The sequence below is a fragment of the Rhipicephalus sanguineus genome, chromosome 7, assembly GCF_013339695.2.
Source record: "Rhipicephalus sanguineus isolate Rsan-2018 chromosome 7, BIME_Rsan_1.4, whole genome shotgun sequence".
NCBI classification, from domain to species: domain Eukaryota; kingdom Metazoa; phylum Arthropoda; class Arachnida; order Ixodida; family Ixodidae; genus Rhipicephalus; species Rhipicephalus sanguineus.
Genome location: NC_051182.1, coordinates 142,958,045 through 142,975,400, shown reverse-complemented (window position 1 = coordinate 142,975,400; position 17,356 = coordinate 142,958,045). Strand labels below are relative to the sequence as shown.

At 44.8% G+C, this 17,356-nt stretch overlaps 1 protein-coding gene across 1 annotated transcript in view; it reads left to right on the top strand.

Annotated features, from left to right (window-relative positions):
* Nucleotides 1–16,579, top strand: part of LOC119400113 (E3 ubiquitin-protein ligase SMURF2) — a 111,334-nt gene extending 94,755 nt beyond the window's left edge. The window contains exons 10-19 of the mRNA XM_037667058.2: nt 417–435; nt 847–1,047; nt 1,486–1,589; nt 3,581–3,695; nt 3,938–4,116; nt 7,107–7,244; nt 8,191–8,311; nt 8,829–9,030; nt 9,646–9,730; nt 10,333–16,579. Coding sequence (XP_037522986.1) covers nt 417–435; nt 847–1,047; nt 1,486–1,589; nt 3,581–3,695; nt 3,938–4,116; nt 7,107–7,244; nt 8,191–8,311; nt 8,829–9,030; nt 9,646–9,730; nt 10,333–10,432 — 1,264 coding nt within the window. The 3' untranslated portion in view covers nt 10,433–16,579. The remainder of the gene's footprint in view (nt 1–416; nt 436–846; nt 1,048–1,485; nt 1,590–3,580; nt 3,696–3,937; nt 4,117–7,106; nt 7,245–8,190; nt 8,312–8,828; nt 9,031–9,645; nt 9,731–10,332) is intronic.
* Nucleotides 16,580–17,356: the final 777 nt, after the last annotated feature.

Genomic DNA, 17,356 nt, shown 5'->3' with positions numbered 1-17,356 from the left:
CGTTGTGCCTTCCATGACGGCGGCCAACAACCATCGGAACAGCTTCTTGTGAGTGTTGCTCTGTCGTGGGACAAACATTTGAATTGAATAGCATTGCCAGTGCTTGTTCTGGGCCTGTACCGCTTGTGAGCAGTCTGTGTGATCGGGGCAGTGCCAGTCTTCATCGGTCTTTTGTTTGTTGTGTCCCTTCTGCACTGCTCAAGCAATCATTGTGAGCAGTGCTAACAGCAATGGTAATGGCATTCTTGTGGCCATGCATTGTACAATCTAGATAATAGTCTTTTGCCTTGTCCACCGTCTACAGCTTCATTGGTCTGTATGGATTATTATGCAGGTTGTAAAATACCTGCCAGTACCGTAGTGATTTTTATAAAGCTATTGAGGTCAGTAATGTGATGGAGATCAAATTGGTGGAGGGGGTTACAGAAGTTGACAGCACAAAGTTTCTGCAACGGTTAACATTCCTGTTGGTTTTCGACCCCAGCACTTCTAGAAGCCAGTCACCCCAACTCACAGTTCTGGAAGGTATAGTTTAGGTCACCCCAACCTGCAGCTACACTTCTGGAAGGTAGCTGTAGGTTGCAGCTACCTTGCAGTTGCAGCCTTGAAGAAGAAAAGCCCACTTGTAGAAACATTGGCTCCAGTGACACCCCATGTCCACGAATTTTTCAACGCTTCTGGAAGGTGTAGCTTATTGGCTTTTATGTAGGGCCCGTCAGACAAAAATTGATTACCAGACCGCTGAAGTAAGTGTGAACGTTGGTCTGACGGTCTTGCCTCTGCTCGCAGTGGCGGCGGTGGTGGTGGGGGCGGTGGCGGTAGCGTACCCTACCTGGCGAACAACAGTCCCGCGCCGACAGTCACAAGTCCCACACATCGTCGTCGGCACTCATCATGGAGCGGTCGTCGTCGCCCGAGCTGTCCTGCCTTCCCAAGTACAAGCGGGACCTGGTGCAGAAGCTGACGGCCCTGCGTCAGGAGCTGCAGACGGTGCAGCCCCAGTCGGGTCACTGCCGGCTGGAGGTCTCTCGGGAGGACATTTTCGAGGTGATCTGGGACGTTCCGTAGCGATCTTTCTCATCTTGGTTGGCACTGATTTCCCTTCCTACTCACGTCCACTCAGCTCCTTTGTCACCAAATCTCAATGTCGATCTCCACCTCACACTTGTGAATTTAGTGTAGAACAAGCAACAATCAGTGGAACTCATGGGCTAGTGTGCCTACCTATGTCACCAATATGAGATGAGCATGCCATGGCTACCGCCTTATTCAACGACAGGTCAAAAGATGTAGGCTTTAGAAGCTTGCTTTAGTTCAGTGATATTAGACTGTTCGTTTATTTGAATACGTCGATATTAAAAATACTGTTTTGCTATTGTTACTGATGAGATGCTACAACGCGAAGACAATCTTGCGGACTGCAGTTTTTTCATTCTCCCACATTATGTCATTTCTCATCTTTAGGCACACTTTTTTCGGTTGCAGGAGTCTTATCGGCTCATCATGAAGATGCGTCCCAAGGACCTCAAGAAGCGGCTAATGGTCAAGTTCCGTGGCGAGGAAGGCCTCGACTACGGAGGAGTGGCCAGGTGAGCATGGTTGTCATCATCTACGTAGTAAAGAACAGCGCCAACAGGATGTAAATAGTTTAGCAACAATTTCGTAGTGTGTCAGACGTGACATCGTGTGGTATTCCTCTTGCTTTTGATGTCATATTGTCACTGTTCTTTCGTATTTCATTATGCACTAACGTCTGTAAGCTGCCCTCATCTTCCTCAGTGTCTTGATTTACAAAATGCTGCGTTTTTCTTTGCATATGGGATTAACAGACAATGAAGATAACAAAGGCATAGGGGAACATAACTGTGTTTTTAATTGAAGCATAGAATTAGTAAGGAAAGTGGACCTTGAAGAAAAATTCAGAGCCCTTCCTCTACTGTGAAGAAGATGGAAGCCAGTGAAACTACGACTATAGCGAGTCTGGTGTAGTGAATATTGCTATAGTGAATTTATATATTCATTATTGACTATATTGAGTGAATATACATGCACTATAAGATATCTCGGTGTTCCTCTTGCGCATGATGCATATTATCTCATCAACATCAGTCTCAAAATGAAATCCTGTATACATAAGAAGTTTCAAAGTACTAAAATGGCATGGCATTTGTTTGTTATACAAGTGGTCTTGTCCTTGAGGCAAAATTGTTCACGTCATTCTGCCTTGTCGGCAAAATCATTTACGCCATATCCGCCATGTCTGTTTACTTTTATGCTGTGTCCATTTTTTTTCAATGCAAGAACGCTTGGATTAGTCGTGTTAATCGGTTTGCGAAAAATTGTTGTTCGACGCGTCTGTTGTCCGCGGGCGTGATCCACCAGCACCTAGTCATACACAAGCTTTGCTGTGAAAGGTATGTCACTGCTGTAAACAATCGATACAAATGAATCAGTATAGCGTATTTAAAGGATACATAACCAGTCTAAATTATACAGTAGAACCCCGCTGATACGTTTTTGAAGGGACCGTAGGAAATAAACGTAAGAGACGGGAAACGCAAGAGCCGAAAAACGGGAAAAACGACAAAATATTTAGTGGTACAGAATTTTATTTCAATGCTTACGAGCAGCACGAAAATTGGCGCGCTCAGCCACGATCTAGTCGATGGATAGAAACGCGGAGCTGGGGACGGCCTCATCCACAGAAATGTAATCAACGTATGTGATTTTTTTAACATCAACAGCTGTAGGCATGACAGAATTAAGCACACGCAATCGCGACCAGCGCGGCGAGGCGACCGCGAACCGTGCGCACGACCATGCGAGCTCCAACCAGCTCGAACTCCTCCCGTCCTCCGACAAATAACGATGATGATGAGTCTACGCAAACGCGATGGCAGAAGTGAATGCCAATCTCGAAGGCCTTGCTTTCGCAAGCAATTACGTCATAGACGCCATGCTTGTAAAATACAAATCTCAAAGGCTATGCTTTTGTCAATAGTAAATACCAATCTTGAGGGCCTTGCTTTCGTGAGCAATTACGTCATAGACGCCATCTTTGCAGTTCGAATCTCGAAGGCGATGCATTTGTTTGCATCAATCGAAAGATCCTGTTGCTTGCACCTCTCATGCGGCTAATGTTACGGTCAAACCAGGCTAAGCTGCGTGAAAATGCACCAATGACCGCTCTCTTCGGTAGTCACTCGGTCGGCTCCGAGCGCACTTCGCGACGTATCATACGGGAACGGTCCGACAGTTACGACGTAACAGCGGGGTTCCCAGTACATTGTATCCTATGGGAGCTATGCCGGGACCGGCGGAAAACGACGTAACAGCCGGGAAAACGCAGCACTGAGGAACGTAACTGCGGGGTTCTACTGTACTGCTGTTTAGTGGCATTTTGGTGGAAACTCTGGTGGTCGAATGCATTCAGGATCAGAGGCCTTCCAGCACACTAGCCCTTATTGTCCGAAATTGTGAATTTCAGCCTCGTCATTTATTGGTAAATGTAGCTGTGTTTAACCAGTGTCTTCACTTTCTTTTGTATCAATTTCTTTACGCGTCTTTGTTCACCATGCAGGGAGTGGCTGTACCTTCTGTCGCACGAGATGCTGAACCCATACTATGGCCTGTTCCAGTACACGCGCGACGACATCTACACGCTCCAAATCAACCCCGACTCCTCGGTGAATCCGGTGCGTGTCGGGAGTTTTCTTGCCGTCTTAAAGCTGATGTTTTGTGGGTCGTGCAAGGCTTTTGTGCTTACTTAAATTGTCTGGGCACGTTGCGATTCGTAATGTTGTGTTGTGCTGTTAGCTGGCAGGTGTGGTCCGCTCAAATGTCACTCATGGAAGTGGTGCTGGCTTTGTTTCAGCGCTCTATTCACGTCGGTCTGATATCTCGAAACTTAACTTATCCCGTTTGGTGCGTTGCGCAGGAACACCTATCGTACTTCCACTTCGTGGGGCGAGTCATTGGTCTGGCAGTGTTTCACGGTCACTACATAGACGGTGGCTTCACGCTGCCTTTCTACAAGATGCTCCTGGGGAAGCCCATCCACCTGGACGACATCGAGGCCGTTGACCCGGACCTGCACCGGAGCCTCACCTGGATGCTGTGAGTTGCCATGCTTGCAAAAACTTGTTTGGTTGAACGTGCTGCTGTGTAACAGTACACTTGTACCTCGATAAACGAACATCGATTTAACGAATGGTCATTTATGACGAAATAAATGAAGAATACCCTCATCATGGATACGGCGTTACAGATATGTGTTTATAACAAATTTTTGGGTATAACAAAGTTATTTTTGTGTCAGATCCGACTTCATAACAATGAGGTTGTAGTTTGAGTGTATTGCTTACTTTTTACACTGTAGTGGCAACGTTACTCTGTTGTCACTACTGAAACAAATGTGGTTGCATCTAGCAAATGGCATTTTTGTCGATGAAAAGAATCTTTAAAATCTGAAGTTGCAAACAAGTGCAGCATTGTTTCAGGCACATTTACAATGTGTTGTCGTCTGGCTTTGGTGTAGTCGTGTCATGCTGTACTATAATTGCTCTGTAGTTTTTTGATGAAATTTGGTCAACCAAACCCAGCATATATTATGAACTCGAGTATAGTACGAGAGACAATTTTGCAACTGACAGATAATAAGGAGCTGAATAATTTTATTTATAATAAAATACGAGACTAAAAGAAACCCTTGGCTCCCTAATATCTTTAAACCCCAGTGTAATGTAAGCAGCAAATTTGCTTGCGAGTAGCTGAGGAATCGAGTGAGAAGTTAATTAGTTCATATGCTGTGAATAGCTTGTTTCTAAGCTAATGTTTCATTGTTTCTGTACGAACGTACTTCCCATCGTCAAGTTGGAGGTGAGCATGCCATTCTGGTTTTTCTTTATAAGGAATGGCATTTTTTGGGCCTTGCGGAGTGTGGTCCAAATTTGTTGCTTACGATTATACTTTAGTATATCATTGCATATTAGCATTTATAACATATGAGGCTGAAACTTCGAGGATGACAAAGAAACCTGAGAAGAAGTTAAGGACTACGCAGCATGCAATTGGGTGGAAAATAATAGGGGTAACGCGAAGAGATTTGAAGACAGTAGTATGGGTCAGAGAACAAATAGGGGTAATCTATATCCCACTTGACATCAAGTAATAATAATTTTTGGGGCTTAACATCCCAAAACCACGGTATGATCATGAGGGACACCGTAGTGGAGGGCTCCGTAAATATTCGACCACCTGGGGTTCTTTAACGTGCACCTAAATCTAAGCACACTGGCCTCAGGCATTTTCGCCTACATCGAAAATGCGGCCGCCGTGGCCGGGATTCGATCCCGCCACCTTCGGGTCAGCATTCGAGTGCCATAACCACTACTCCACCGTGGCGGGTACTTGACATCCAGTGAAAGAAATGGATCTGGGATGACCACATTAATGCGTGAGACAGACCGCAGGTGGTTGTATCGAGCAACAGAATGGCTACCCAGGGATGGGGAACGCAGTCGAGCAAGGCAGAGACGGAGTGACAAAATCAAGAAGTTTAGGTATTATAAAGTGGAATCAGCTGTCACAAGATTAGGCAAATTGGATATCATTGGAAGAGGTTTCTGTCGTGCAGTAGACGTAAAGTATAGAGCTGTGCGAATAGCAAAATTTTGCGTGCGAAGCGAATTCGAATAATAAGATGAGTGCGAATCGAATCGAATAATTTCGAATAATTTTCGAATATTTCTCAAACATTTTTCGAATAATTCGAAGTGAAATTACAGAAAAAGTTGCAGAGAATCCCTAAGTATGTTCCTGGGAGATAGCAACATGAAAGTGTTCTTTTCGCTAGGTTGATGAAGCGCTGGTGGGGTCATATTTTGTCTTTTCTTGTCAAGAATGAGGCAATGTAGAGGCCGAATTGTATTTATGTACATGATTTGGTGCAACCAAAGTGTTGCCGACAACACTTTACACGTGATAGGCAAATGCCATTTCCTCAGCCTCTCCTCCTCTTTCAACTTCTGTGGAAGCCAACTGATGTGGCGGACAAGGGTGTGCTCCCTTCAAGTCCGGAGTTCCAAATCTGCCTCGTAGACGTCGATATATAAGAACGTCTGAAATTTTGGATGCTAAAAAGCTTCGGCGTCCGATTTTTTGGACTTCCTGCCCAAATTTCAGGTCCAAAGCAGCACTAATTGAGTCCCCAACTCTGCCACATCTTTCATCTCCATATTGGAACCAGCGTTTTCTTGAGTTTTTTTTTTTTTTTTTTCGAAAGTCTGCCCTTAGGCATAATATTTATTCAGAAATACACATATAAATTTGCTTCGTGTATGAAGTCCAGTAACGAGCGGTGGTGAGGTCCACTAATCCAGCGGTCAAGGTTGAGTTAATACATTTGCGAACGTAGCGGAGCTTGAAAGGCAGCCTTGCTTCAATACGGGGCTGTGATGAGGTGAAGCATATTGAAAATCTAGGGACCACTTCCAAACGGACGTTGACTCTCTCTTGCTAGTTCGACCGTAACGGACCTTGAAAGGCAGCTTTGCTGCAATACGGAGGTGTGAGGAGGTGAAGCATATTGAAAATCTAGGGACCACTTCCAATCAGACGTTGTCTCTTGCCTAAATTCGACCGTAACGGAGCTTGAAAGGCAGCTTTGCCGCAATACGGGGGTGTGATGTGGTGAAGCGTATTGAAAAATCTAGGGACCACTTCCAACCGGACTTTGTCTCTTGGCTAAATTCGACCGCAACGGAGCTTGAAAGGCAGCTTTGCCGCATTACGAGAGTGTAATGAGGCGAAGCATACTGAAAATTTGAAGGGGTCACTTTCAATCGGACGTTGACTGCATTTGTCTTTGGGAAGTTCGAATAGTTCGAATAGTAAAATTTCAGTGCGAATCGAATCGAATAGCAAACACTATTCGAAAAATATTCGAAATTTCGAATATTCGCACACCCCTAGTAAAGTAGGCTCACGGTGATAATGATATATTCCGTGTTGACCTCTTTTGGTTGAACCCGCCCGTTGAAGGCGTTTACTGTCAAAACCACTTCCAAGGGCTGCGCGCCTGACTCTCGGTGTCGTCACTGTTTCAGCAACAATGACATAGGAGACTACATCGACACGACCTTCTCCGTGGAACACAATGCCTTTGGCCAGCTCCAGGTGCACGAACTCAAGCCCAACGGCAAGGACCTGCCCGTCACGGACGACAACAAGAAGGAATACGTCAGGTGCGTACCGGTCTTTAGGCTGTAGCTAGTTACTAATCGTCACCATCAGTTATTGTTTCTTTAAACGCCCCTATTGAGATATTACATAATGTGGGGGGGGGGGGGGGGGTGCATTTACAGATTTCACTAGGTGCGGTCACTTATACATTGAATGACACAGAGAAGTGAATGGACATTTGCTAAAAAACACGTCGTTTACAGAGTACGTAGGGTTTAAACAGGCACTGTTTACTAGTTACTAATTATATATTACCAGCAACCAGTTACACTTTCAGGTAACTTTGAACTGGGACTCACTACTTCTTTATTCATGTAGCAGTAGCACTTACTTTTTATGCACAGTGGCAAGGTTGTTACTGCGTTATAGTTACTAAAATGCGTATGATTACATCTAACAAGTTATGTCTTGTTGGTGCAGAAGAATAATTTTTTATAAATTGGTGGATAACGCTGGTGCTTATATCCATCACAGAAAGGCGATATCTTTTTGCCACAAATCTAAATCAAAATTAAGTGTATTGTTCACATTTGTGACATGTCATTTACTGTGCCTCTGGTAACAAAGAAATAATGAATTCATTTTATCAGCGGTAACTGTAACAAGTAACTTTGCTGATAACGGTAACATAGTTCCTTTTATGCTCCCAGTAACTCTAGCCGTAACACTGTTACGTTTGGCTGTTAATTTGCACATTACCATGGTACCTGTGCACATGTGAGGCTCTCTTGCTTCAGATCATGTTTTACATTTTTTTCTCCTCTTTTCAATTTTTAAAGAATATTCTTACATTGTGCATTGTGTGAGTTTAGCCTTTTCGATGTGTTCTTGTTGTACATTAGATGGCTGCCTATACACTACTTTCCACACTGCAGAAGCTGAGCATGCAGCAAACACAGCGGAACCATCCTTTGTGACGATGCGCTATGAATTTATTTTAATGTGCAGGTTGTTCGTGAACTACCGGTTCATGCGAGGAATCGAGCAGCAGTTCCTGGCACTTCAGAAGGGCTTCAGTGAACTCATTCACCCGAACCTGCTCAAGTCCTTTGACGAGAAGGAGCTCGAGGTGAGCTTTCCCCCATTGCTTCCTCTGCAATATATGTCGCATAAGAACTCCGAGTGAAATTTTTTTGCCTAACAAAATTGAGCTGTCAAAAGTGATCGCAAAATTGTTATTTGAATGTGTACCTGCTGGTAATGCACCCGTTGGTGTTTTACTCCTTTAAAGGAGTAACCTGCTGCCACGACTTGACTTGGCTGTGGTGCTCCACTGCTATGGACCTGTCACACATCCTCTCTTCGCGTTTACTTGCACATACCTGATCTCCTAATACTAGCGAACACGCACTACAGACTACACAGAATGACTTGGGGCAACCGCTACACAGACGACACAGGACGTCGTTCTGTGTAGTCTGTAGTGTGTGTTCGCTAGTATTATGTATTCATTAATGCCTTCACCTGCATTTGATGACATTTTAACTCAGTACTAACTCACCCAGCTAAAGGCATCAAAGAGATAACTCGCATGTCCTGCGTATGACGTGGGTTTAATTACGGTTGTCGCTCTATTGCTCGTGCAGCTGGTGATTGGCGGGCTGGGCAAGATCGACCTAATGGACTGGAAGGCCAACACGCGGCTCAAGCACTGCACGGCCGACAGCAATGTGGTCAAGTGGTTCTGGCAGACGGTCGAGTCGTACAGCGAGGAGCGGCGAGCGCGGCTGCTCCAGTTTGTGACGGGCAGCTCGCGGGTTCCCCTCCAGGGTTTCAAGGCTCTCCAGGGTGAGAAGGCGGAGGCCGATGGCAGTTGTAGTTGCTTTTCAATGTGTGATCGCATGCCATCATAGATAAGATAAGGGGTATTTGGTCTCTGATGGAAGCGAACCTTTCACAATGCTGTCGTACAGGCAGGAGCCGGTTATGTAGTACATGGGCTGATTCTGCATTGCTTTGTGCCAACTTCGGCAGGAGTTTCATTCAGCACTAATTAAGCGTCGCTGTCTGATGTCATTCTGTCACCCTTCTAAATCATTCTGAGACTTTTCTATGAAAAGTGCAGCAACATTCCCTGCCGAGTACGCTCGACGGCTAATGTGTCCGTGAACCGACTTGACTTTCCTTGGCCTACTGCTTAAGTCTGTAGCCTTGACAACAGTTGTTCTCAATAACAAATGGAAAGAGCGAAACATAGGCTTATTTCACGGTCGCAGTAAGAATGCGATGCAGATGGCTTGCTTAACACAGTTATGGGAAACTGCGACCCACATGGTTCGAAGGTGTGTGGTCGCGACACTTTTCATATCTTCTTTGCTTGTTGAACAATGTCAGTCATGCCTGCCTCCTTTTGGCCAGCTCTGAGCATCAAGTGACTTTTTGTGTTTGTGCCGCTTGATGCAGGTTCCACGGGAGCGGCCGGCCCAAGGTTGTTCACGATACACATGATTGACGCCAACACGGACAACTTGCCAAAGGCACACACGTGGTGAGCATCTTATTTCTCTCTCTCTCTCTCTCTATATATATATATATATATATATCGCTTTGTCTTCTCCCTTATTTTGCTGCTGTTACTGTTGAATCACGCTTACATTTGAGACTGCTTGGTTTGCCTATAGCGAACGACTTGCTTGTGTAGTTATATCTCGGAGTGTGGTGCTTTCGCACTCGTCATTCATCTGTCTAACCATCGTTGTCATCCTAATTTGTACACCGCGAGGTCAATGGCCCTTGCATCAATCCGCAGTGAGTACACCCCGGTCTCGTGCTGGCCAACGCCATGTTATACCCACAAATTTATTCATTTCATCACGCGGTGCAATTTTCTGCCGTCATCAACTCAATTAACTTTGCTTGGCATCCATTCCGTCACTAGTACCTTTCCTTAAGCTAATTTACGCCACCATCTTCCTGCCTCTTCATCTTACAGCTGTAATTTTTTCTATGCCATCACTTGTTTAGAACTCCTTACCTTTTTCGAAAGCTTCTCTGTTTTCCTTCGTGTTTTTCATGCATTACTGGTGCTAAATAGAATGCAGTGACTGTACACGGCCATGACTCAACGCAATATATACCTTCTCTGTGCAGCTTTAACCGGATTGACCTGCCTCCGTACGAAACACAAGAAAAGCTCAGCGAGAAGCTAACCCAGGCGATCGAGGAGACTTGTGGATTCGCCGTGGAGTGACTTTAGCTTCATAGTTTGCAAACTTTTTCAAATCAACCGCTTCATCTGTCGCGTCGACGATGACGACACGGTGAACGGCGGCACTGCAACTCCACACGTTGCGTCGCAACGCCAGCGGCCCAACGCGCCTGTCGCGTATTCTCGAGAGCTACTCGGCATGACGTCAAGTCACGACAACGCGAAGCGGCTACCGCCTCGTCTGACGCATCCCGGCGGCGTTTGGATGTGTTGCAGAAGCCACCGACTTATCGCTTACTGGTGTGGTGCATGTGTGTGTGTTTGCGTGTGTGTGTGCATGAAAGTTTAGGTGAGCAGTTGTACGGGTCTCTGTATTGTTTTTTTGTCTTTACGTTGCATAGCTATTGGACTGCTCGCGTTTCCGTGGCAATTGAACGACGCATATATATGTGCATATACTCGCACTTGACTCGCACGAGAAAAAGATAGGATTATCACGTGTGATAAGAAGCTTATCTGACGACAAATGACACAACAAAATGCAGTTGTCTCTTTTTTTTTTTTTCATACTGCCACTGCCATCACAACAACAGAACAATGAGTAGAGTTTTCCTCTCTCTGCTTTTTTTTTCAGCTTTTGTCCTACTGATGTTGCATTCTTCGTTCGTTCAAATTTTTGCATTGTACAAAGTTGTCCGCGCGCGTCCTTGCCTCCCTTCGCGGCGGAGGCACTTCCGCCTAGGATCACCGCAGTTGGCGCTCGGTTTTTGAGCTCCGTCTCCCGCTCTATGCAAGAACTCAACGCTCGTCAAGGTTTGCAAGATCGTCGCATTCTTTTTTTTTTTTTTCAAGTTGTTGTTTCACGTTGATGCTGAGCAAGGAGCTTCGAGACGATGCTATCTCATTTCTGTACATAGTCACAATCCGTCACATGTCAAAACGCTTTGTCATATATTTTGCTGCGCTTTTTCCTTTTTTTTGAGTCCGAACATACCATCTAGTTACAAAGCAACTGGTGTTGTTTACTACTCATTGCTTTAATTATCTTGATGTGTGTGTTGTTTGGTGTTTGCTGCTGTAAGCTTCAGCGTCTCTTGCCTCTCGTAAAAGAAAAAAAAAGTATGTATAATTCTTTCTTGGTAGTTTTTTCTTTTTTTGAACAACATTTCACGAAAAACTAGGTCTCGCACAGATGAAATTTTTTCTAGAGGCCACACAAATCATCGCTGTTCACAAATCATGCGTGAAGAAATAACTCGTCAAGTTCAGACTGCTCTGAACCGCCAGCCATCTTAATTTTTTGCGCTGGTTTGGATGTGGAAAGCAGCTTGGAATGGCCTAGAATAAAACTGTACGCAGCTATGTGCAGTCATTTCACCTTCTTGGTGGTTCGCGTGACGATTTGATTTAGTCGACATAGTCGTCATAGTTGCACATTGGTCAACCGAAAGAAACAACGATTTGCTGTGATAGATATGGAAACGACGGGACTGCATTTTGAATGCTTATCAACAAATGTCGACGCAAGAAAGTGATAAAAATTTATTTTTGTTTAATTTTCTGTTCGTCACACGCTGTGCAAAGTACACATGTAGCTTTTTCTTTATAATTTGTTTGAGCGCTTGTTTGATGAAAGATGTATGTCGTGCTTTGTAACTTCGCACCTTATTTAATGGACTGCTTCTGCATATAATTTTTTTTTTGATGGTGTGTTTTTTTTGCTGTTTTTTTGTCACGCACTGTGTGTTTCTTGTCTTATTTTTTACTACAAGCCATTATATGATGATTATTATTATTACCTTATTTCTATCGCTTTTGAGCCACCCTAATTAGGGTTGTGTGAAGCAGGCATCGCACTGCAACACTTGTCTGTCTGTTATTGCAACCAGCTGCAGCAACTAGTCCCACGTGTTTTTTTCCTCCATTTAAGTAATGTTTGCTGGCAGGCTAGTTCGCGATGCACGGTTCGTATGTGCAACAGCACAAGCACTTAACAAGAAAGTGTAGAAGGCGCAGGAAGGAGTGCTGTGCTCTGTTCTGTGTCCTCTCGGTTTCCTTGTTATGTGTTTGTGCTGTTGTACCCATGAACTTTGTCCCTCATTTAACCTTTTTTTTATTTTGTTCACAGACAGACTGCGTGATCATTGCTTAGCTGAGCACCCGCCACTTCTCACTCATGGCCATTTTATGTTCAGTCGCGTAGCGAAGTTGCTCGTTCTCGCATGGTTTACTGTGACTTGCACATGACAGTCATATGTTCACACATGTGTCAGTCCTCCATCTGCCGCATGACTCACATGTCACGTATGACTCACGTGACAGTCACGTATGAATTCCACGTGACAGTCGCATATTTGCACGACTCGCGTGTGACAGCCATATGTGAGTCACACGATTGAACTTGGATTCCCGTGTGATGGTCACCTGTGACAGTCACATGTTACTTACGTGTGACAATCATATATCTACTCATGTGACTCACATGTTCACACATATGACTTCTATGTGACTGTCACATGTGACACTGGCGTGCTTGTGCATGTGACTTCCACGTGACGGTCACAGTCTTTCCCCTGAGCTGCGCAAGTGAACTCTGTCACAAGTTTGGCTTGTAGCGAAAGACCACCTGTCTAAGATCTCATGTGGTGCCTGGTGTCTTGCACTCCCGCCCTCACCAATTCCGTGCAGTGCAGTGATAGCTACCGGTTGCATCTCGGAACAAAGAGCCAAAAGAAGTCTTGTATCGTTCGCTTCTGACTGCATTCATTGTGACACCAGCAGGATGGGAGCGTCCTGGAACACTTAGCAGTTGATTGGACGTGAGCCCATCTTCTTATCTCAGAAACAAGCAGCCTGTAGTCACTGCTGATTGCCAAACAAGGGTAATAGCCTTCGCTGAACTTTGCGGAATTGTGAAACTGAGTGTATCATCATTAGGTGCACTTGAATGGCTTCTTTCAAGAAGTATGGTTCCATTTGTGTGTTTTTCTCTGAACCTCTTAGTGGTTCAACTTGAGTTAAGTCATGCGCAGTAGACCGTTGATGATTCGAGCTTTGGCAATTCTAAATTTCGATAACTCCAAGGAATATTGGGACTTTAGACGAGCCGTGTTATCTATGCAATTCGAAGCCACTTAGTTCAAACGAAAGAATGTCTGTTTCATCCTAACCTTTGAGGATTAAGTAAGGTTAAGAAAAGGATTGTTACTAACTATGCACATTGAACTGCTGTAGAATGAAAAAAAAAAAAAAAGCTGAAGGCTATGAAGGTTCATGAGTAAGCATGTCCCCAAAATTTGTCTTGCCAGCACTTGGTGACTGAACTTGCTGGAAATCCTTTTGTTGTTCTGTTGTTGACGCATTGCAGTCTAAAATCTGAAGACTTGGAGGCTTGTTTAATGTTACTTGTTCATTCTGAAGCAACGATTTAGGCTAGCAAATGTTTTGAAGGATTTGAATTGTTGAACATCATTCATCGCTCGCATTTTTTTTTTCAACCCAAGCTCGCACTTTGCTCTCAGCGTTTCACATTCGCAAACACTCCTCCTGCACTCTGCGCCATCTAGTGTGATGTACGCAAGGTCTTGTAAAACATACTACGGCTGCGTGTTTGCCTTCTTACTAGCGCCACGTTGAGAGTGCTTGCCTCTCGTCATCGACGCTCCTCTGTTGACATTTTCGTCACTGGAGCGCAAAGTCATTTCACATTCCAAGAAAACTATTGGCAGGGAGCTTGCACCCCTGCCAAGTTAGAAGAAAAAATAGGCGAAGCGGCATTGGACACACTGCAAGCTTCACGAGACTGGTTTCGTTGAAAAACATGGGAGTTGCTATTTTTGCACTCATAGCTTGCAGCACACTCCATTGTCAACTTCTATCCCCGATATTTCGAAATCCGGAGTCGGGAACGGCTCGTTTTTGGCAGTCGGGGTTGAATGACCGTGTCTGATGCTTAGATTCTTTTTTTTTATTGTGTAGAAACTCTTTCCACGTCTTCTGACACTGCCATTAGGTGGCCCAGGCTGCTCTGTTGTACTTATAAAATACCTGGCATAGTAGTTTGTGCAGCCGGCAAATGCGTAGTTAGCATCTTTCGCGTGTCTTGAGCGCACCCTGTACAAGCTGTTTCGAAGTGCGTCTCGCCCCCCCCCCCTCGCGCGTGTTTTGAGGGGGCCACAAATGAGTTGTTATATCTTCCACTGTTCTCGAAACCGGAAGAAAGCTTCTAGGCAGAAACACGTGTATAGCCCGTTGTTGGAACGTCTCGCATGACGACCCCATTTGCACCACCGCTGTTTTTTTTTTTTTCAAATTTCGAGTCGAAAAGTGTTGACGCTCCGCTGCCTGTCTGCCGACATTGTAAGAAAGCACAGAGCGCTCGACTGAATACTGAATGTGTTTAGAGTTGTCTGTGTGGGCTTTTTAGATAACTGTACAAAGCGAGGAAACCTTGTTGATGAACTTTCTTGTGACGCTTCTGGCCTCAGAAGTGTCAAAATGCCAATGTAGTTGAAAGTACCACGCAGCATTACGCTGGCTTTTATTTGTATGCGTGGTCCAAATGCAACCATTCTTGCAAGCTTGCACGAGGAAGCTGGAGTGTACGTGCTTGTTTTTTTGACTCGATTGTTCTGATAGTTGCGCTTGGTTTGTATGGATGCCTTTGTGTGCTTGTGTATGCCCCTACGCTTCACTGTTCTCTGGTCATACGGAATGTTGTGTCGACGAGGCAGGCCTGTTTGGTTGGTTTTCCCTGTGCTAAACAACTTGCCCATTTATGCTAGCAAAGAGATTTGCACGGAGGCGGTATTTTGCGGTGTACAGTGCTCGGCGATTGTAATGCAATACTCTGAGTGCGTGGCTGCTCGCGGCGAGGGTGACTGTGAGGGCAAGAGTACTTGTGACGCGTGGTGACTGCATCCGGTAAACAGTCGTTCAGTCTGTGGTTCTCGGTGGATTCGACGGAGCCTCCAGTAATGCACGCCCGCCAGCTCCAGCCGCTTCGCACGGTGCGTGAGCGCAATGTTTTGAAGCCATGGCAAGCAGTGCTCCACCAGCGCCACCAAGAACCACAGACTGAGGGGTTGTCTACCAGATGAAGTCACCATGTGTCACGAATGCCCTCACCACCAGTGGCCATGCGCTCTGAGTATCGCATTTCAATCGCCGAGCACCGTACGTCTTGTTTAAACCCAGGCTTGAATGCAGAATCTGTTCGCTTTGTTTGGGATGTGCCATCCGCCGAAGTAATAGTAGACAAAAAAAAAAGTTTTCTCCGTACAGTAAGCATCGGCACTGCCCATTCCCGAGATATTTACTAACTCCACGTGCTGTCATCTTTATCTTACAATGGGTCTTCCGTTTTTTGCAAAATGGTCGCCTCTAGCGTTCATTTTGCCAAGGCAAAGCAGATGACGCGAACTTCAATCTTATCTTTGATGAAGGGAACAGATTGCTCCATTTCAGGCACAGTGTTAAACAAACTGCAAAACGCCACCTACACGCAAAATTTGGCTATGAATGAATCGGCGAGGAAAGCCGTTTGCACCTGCCTCCCTTTCCAGCTTGTCACACGCAGTACGTGCTTTTTATCGGCAGGATCATCGATGAGGGAAGTGCCGATCTCTTGCAGATTTTTTGTTTCACCCCGCAGTTACGAAAAACGGCGTAAGAACTTTTTCATTGTACAGGGGGCGCTTTCCTGAACCGTCTGAAAGGGGCTCAAAAGGTTTCAACGCAGTGCGCGACTTTTCACTGCCACCAAAAGAAACGCAAAACGAAAGTAGATGCTGCAGCTTTAGGAAAGCCCGCAACAAACGCTGCTACACAGCCGCAACTGCACCACGGCTTGTGCCTTGTGACTCATTCGTGTTTTAGGAGCCGAGACCCGAAGTTTTTATGTGGTGCGAATGTTCAGTGTTGGGTGCTTTAAATGCACATTTCTGGCACTCTCTTCCATGCAGTGTGTCAGCTGTTTCGTGTCAGCACATTGCTTTTCGTGTATAAAAAAAAAACCTATAATGACCTGGGTTTGCACCTCACATGTCCTTCCTCTTTGGTCTTGAGAGTGCGGACAACTTTATTATAGACTGTGAGCCCTTGAAATACTTCCATTGTTTCCTACAATGTGTATGACATAGAAGAATGTGCGAAACACCATACAAAATAAAGTTGTACCATAAAGAGTAACCCGTGTCCTGTGTGTGCCATTAACACAGATTTAGCTTTGTTTGTAAATGTGTTATCAAACATTTACAATATGCCAGAACACCAGAGGTGTACGGTAAGTGTCAAAAGTTTATAGAGACGACGAGCTGAGACACAAGAAAAAGCTGAGTATTCCTGCTGCTTCGACAGGCAATAGGGGTAGGCGAATAGAGAATCTAATAGCGATCATACCAAATTGAATACGAATACGTATCTAATACTATTCGAATAGTCAGGCAACCATTTTCAAGACGGGTCTAGGATTCTACAACTTTTTATTTCAAACAAATATTCACAAGCTTCAACAAAGTAACATTACCGTTACATTTAACCAACAAAAGATGCCACTATTCAACTGAGGTTAGCTTGTGTACAGTAGCGACTAGAGCCGTCGAAGTATTTTTTAACCGTATGGGTGACTACAGCAGTTACTTCAGTATTCGAGGTGGTACTTTGTCACCAGCTTTTAATTAACACTAAGGGATAAAAGATAAATAATGTTTCATGAATGAACATCATTAATCCCATGATAATAACAGTGGATTAAAGGCAAAGTTCCTTCATCTGGTGACGAGTAAAGCTTCGATAATCCCGTAAAAGCTTGACCTGCATGCATCTTGGTAATTCACTAATTAAAACAACAGGTAATTCACTAATTAAAACAACAAAAATGATCCTTCGCTCTTCAGTGTACCTTCGGGGTTTTCCCGTCGGTGCTGATTATTTTAAAAGTATTCGAAAAATATTCGGTAGTTCAAA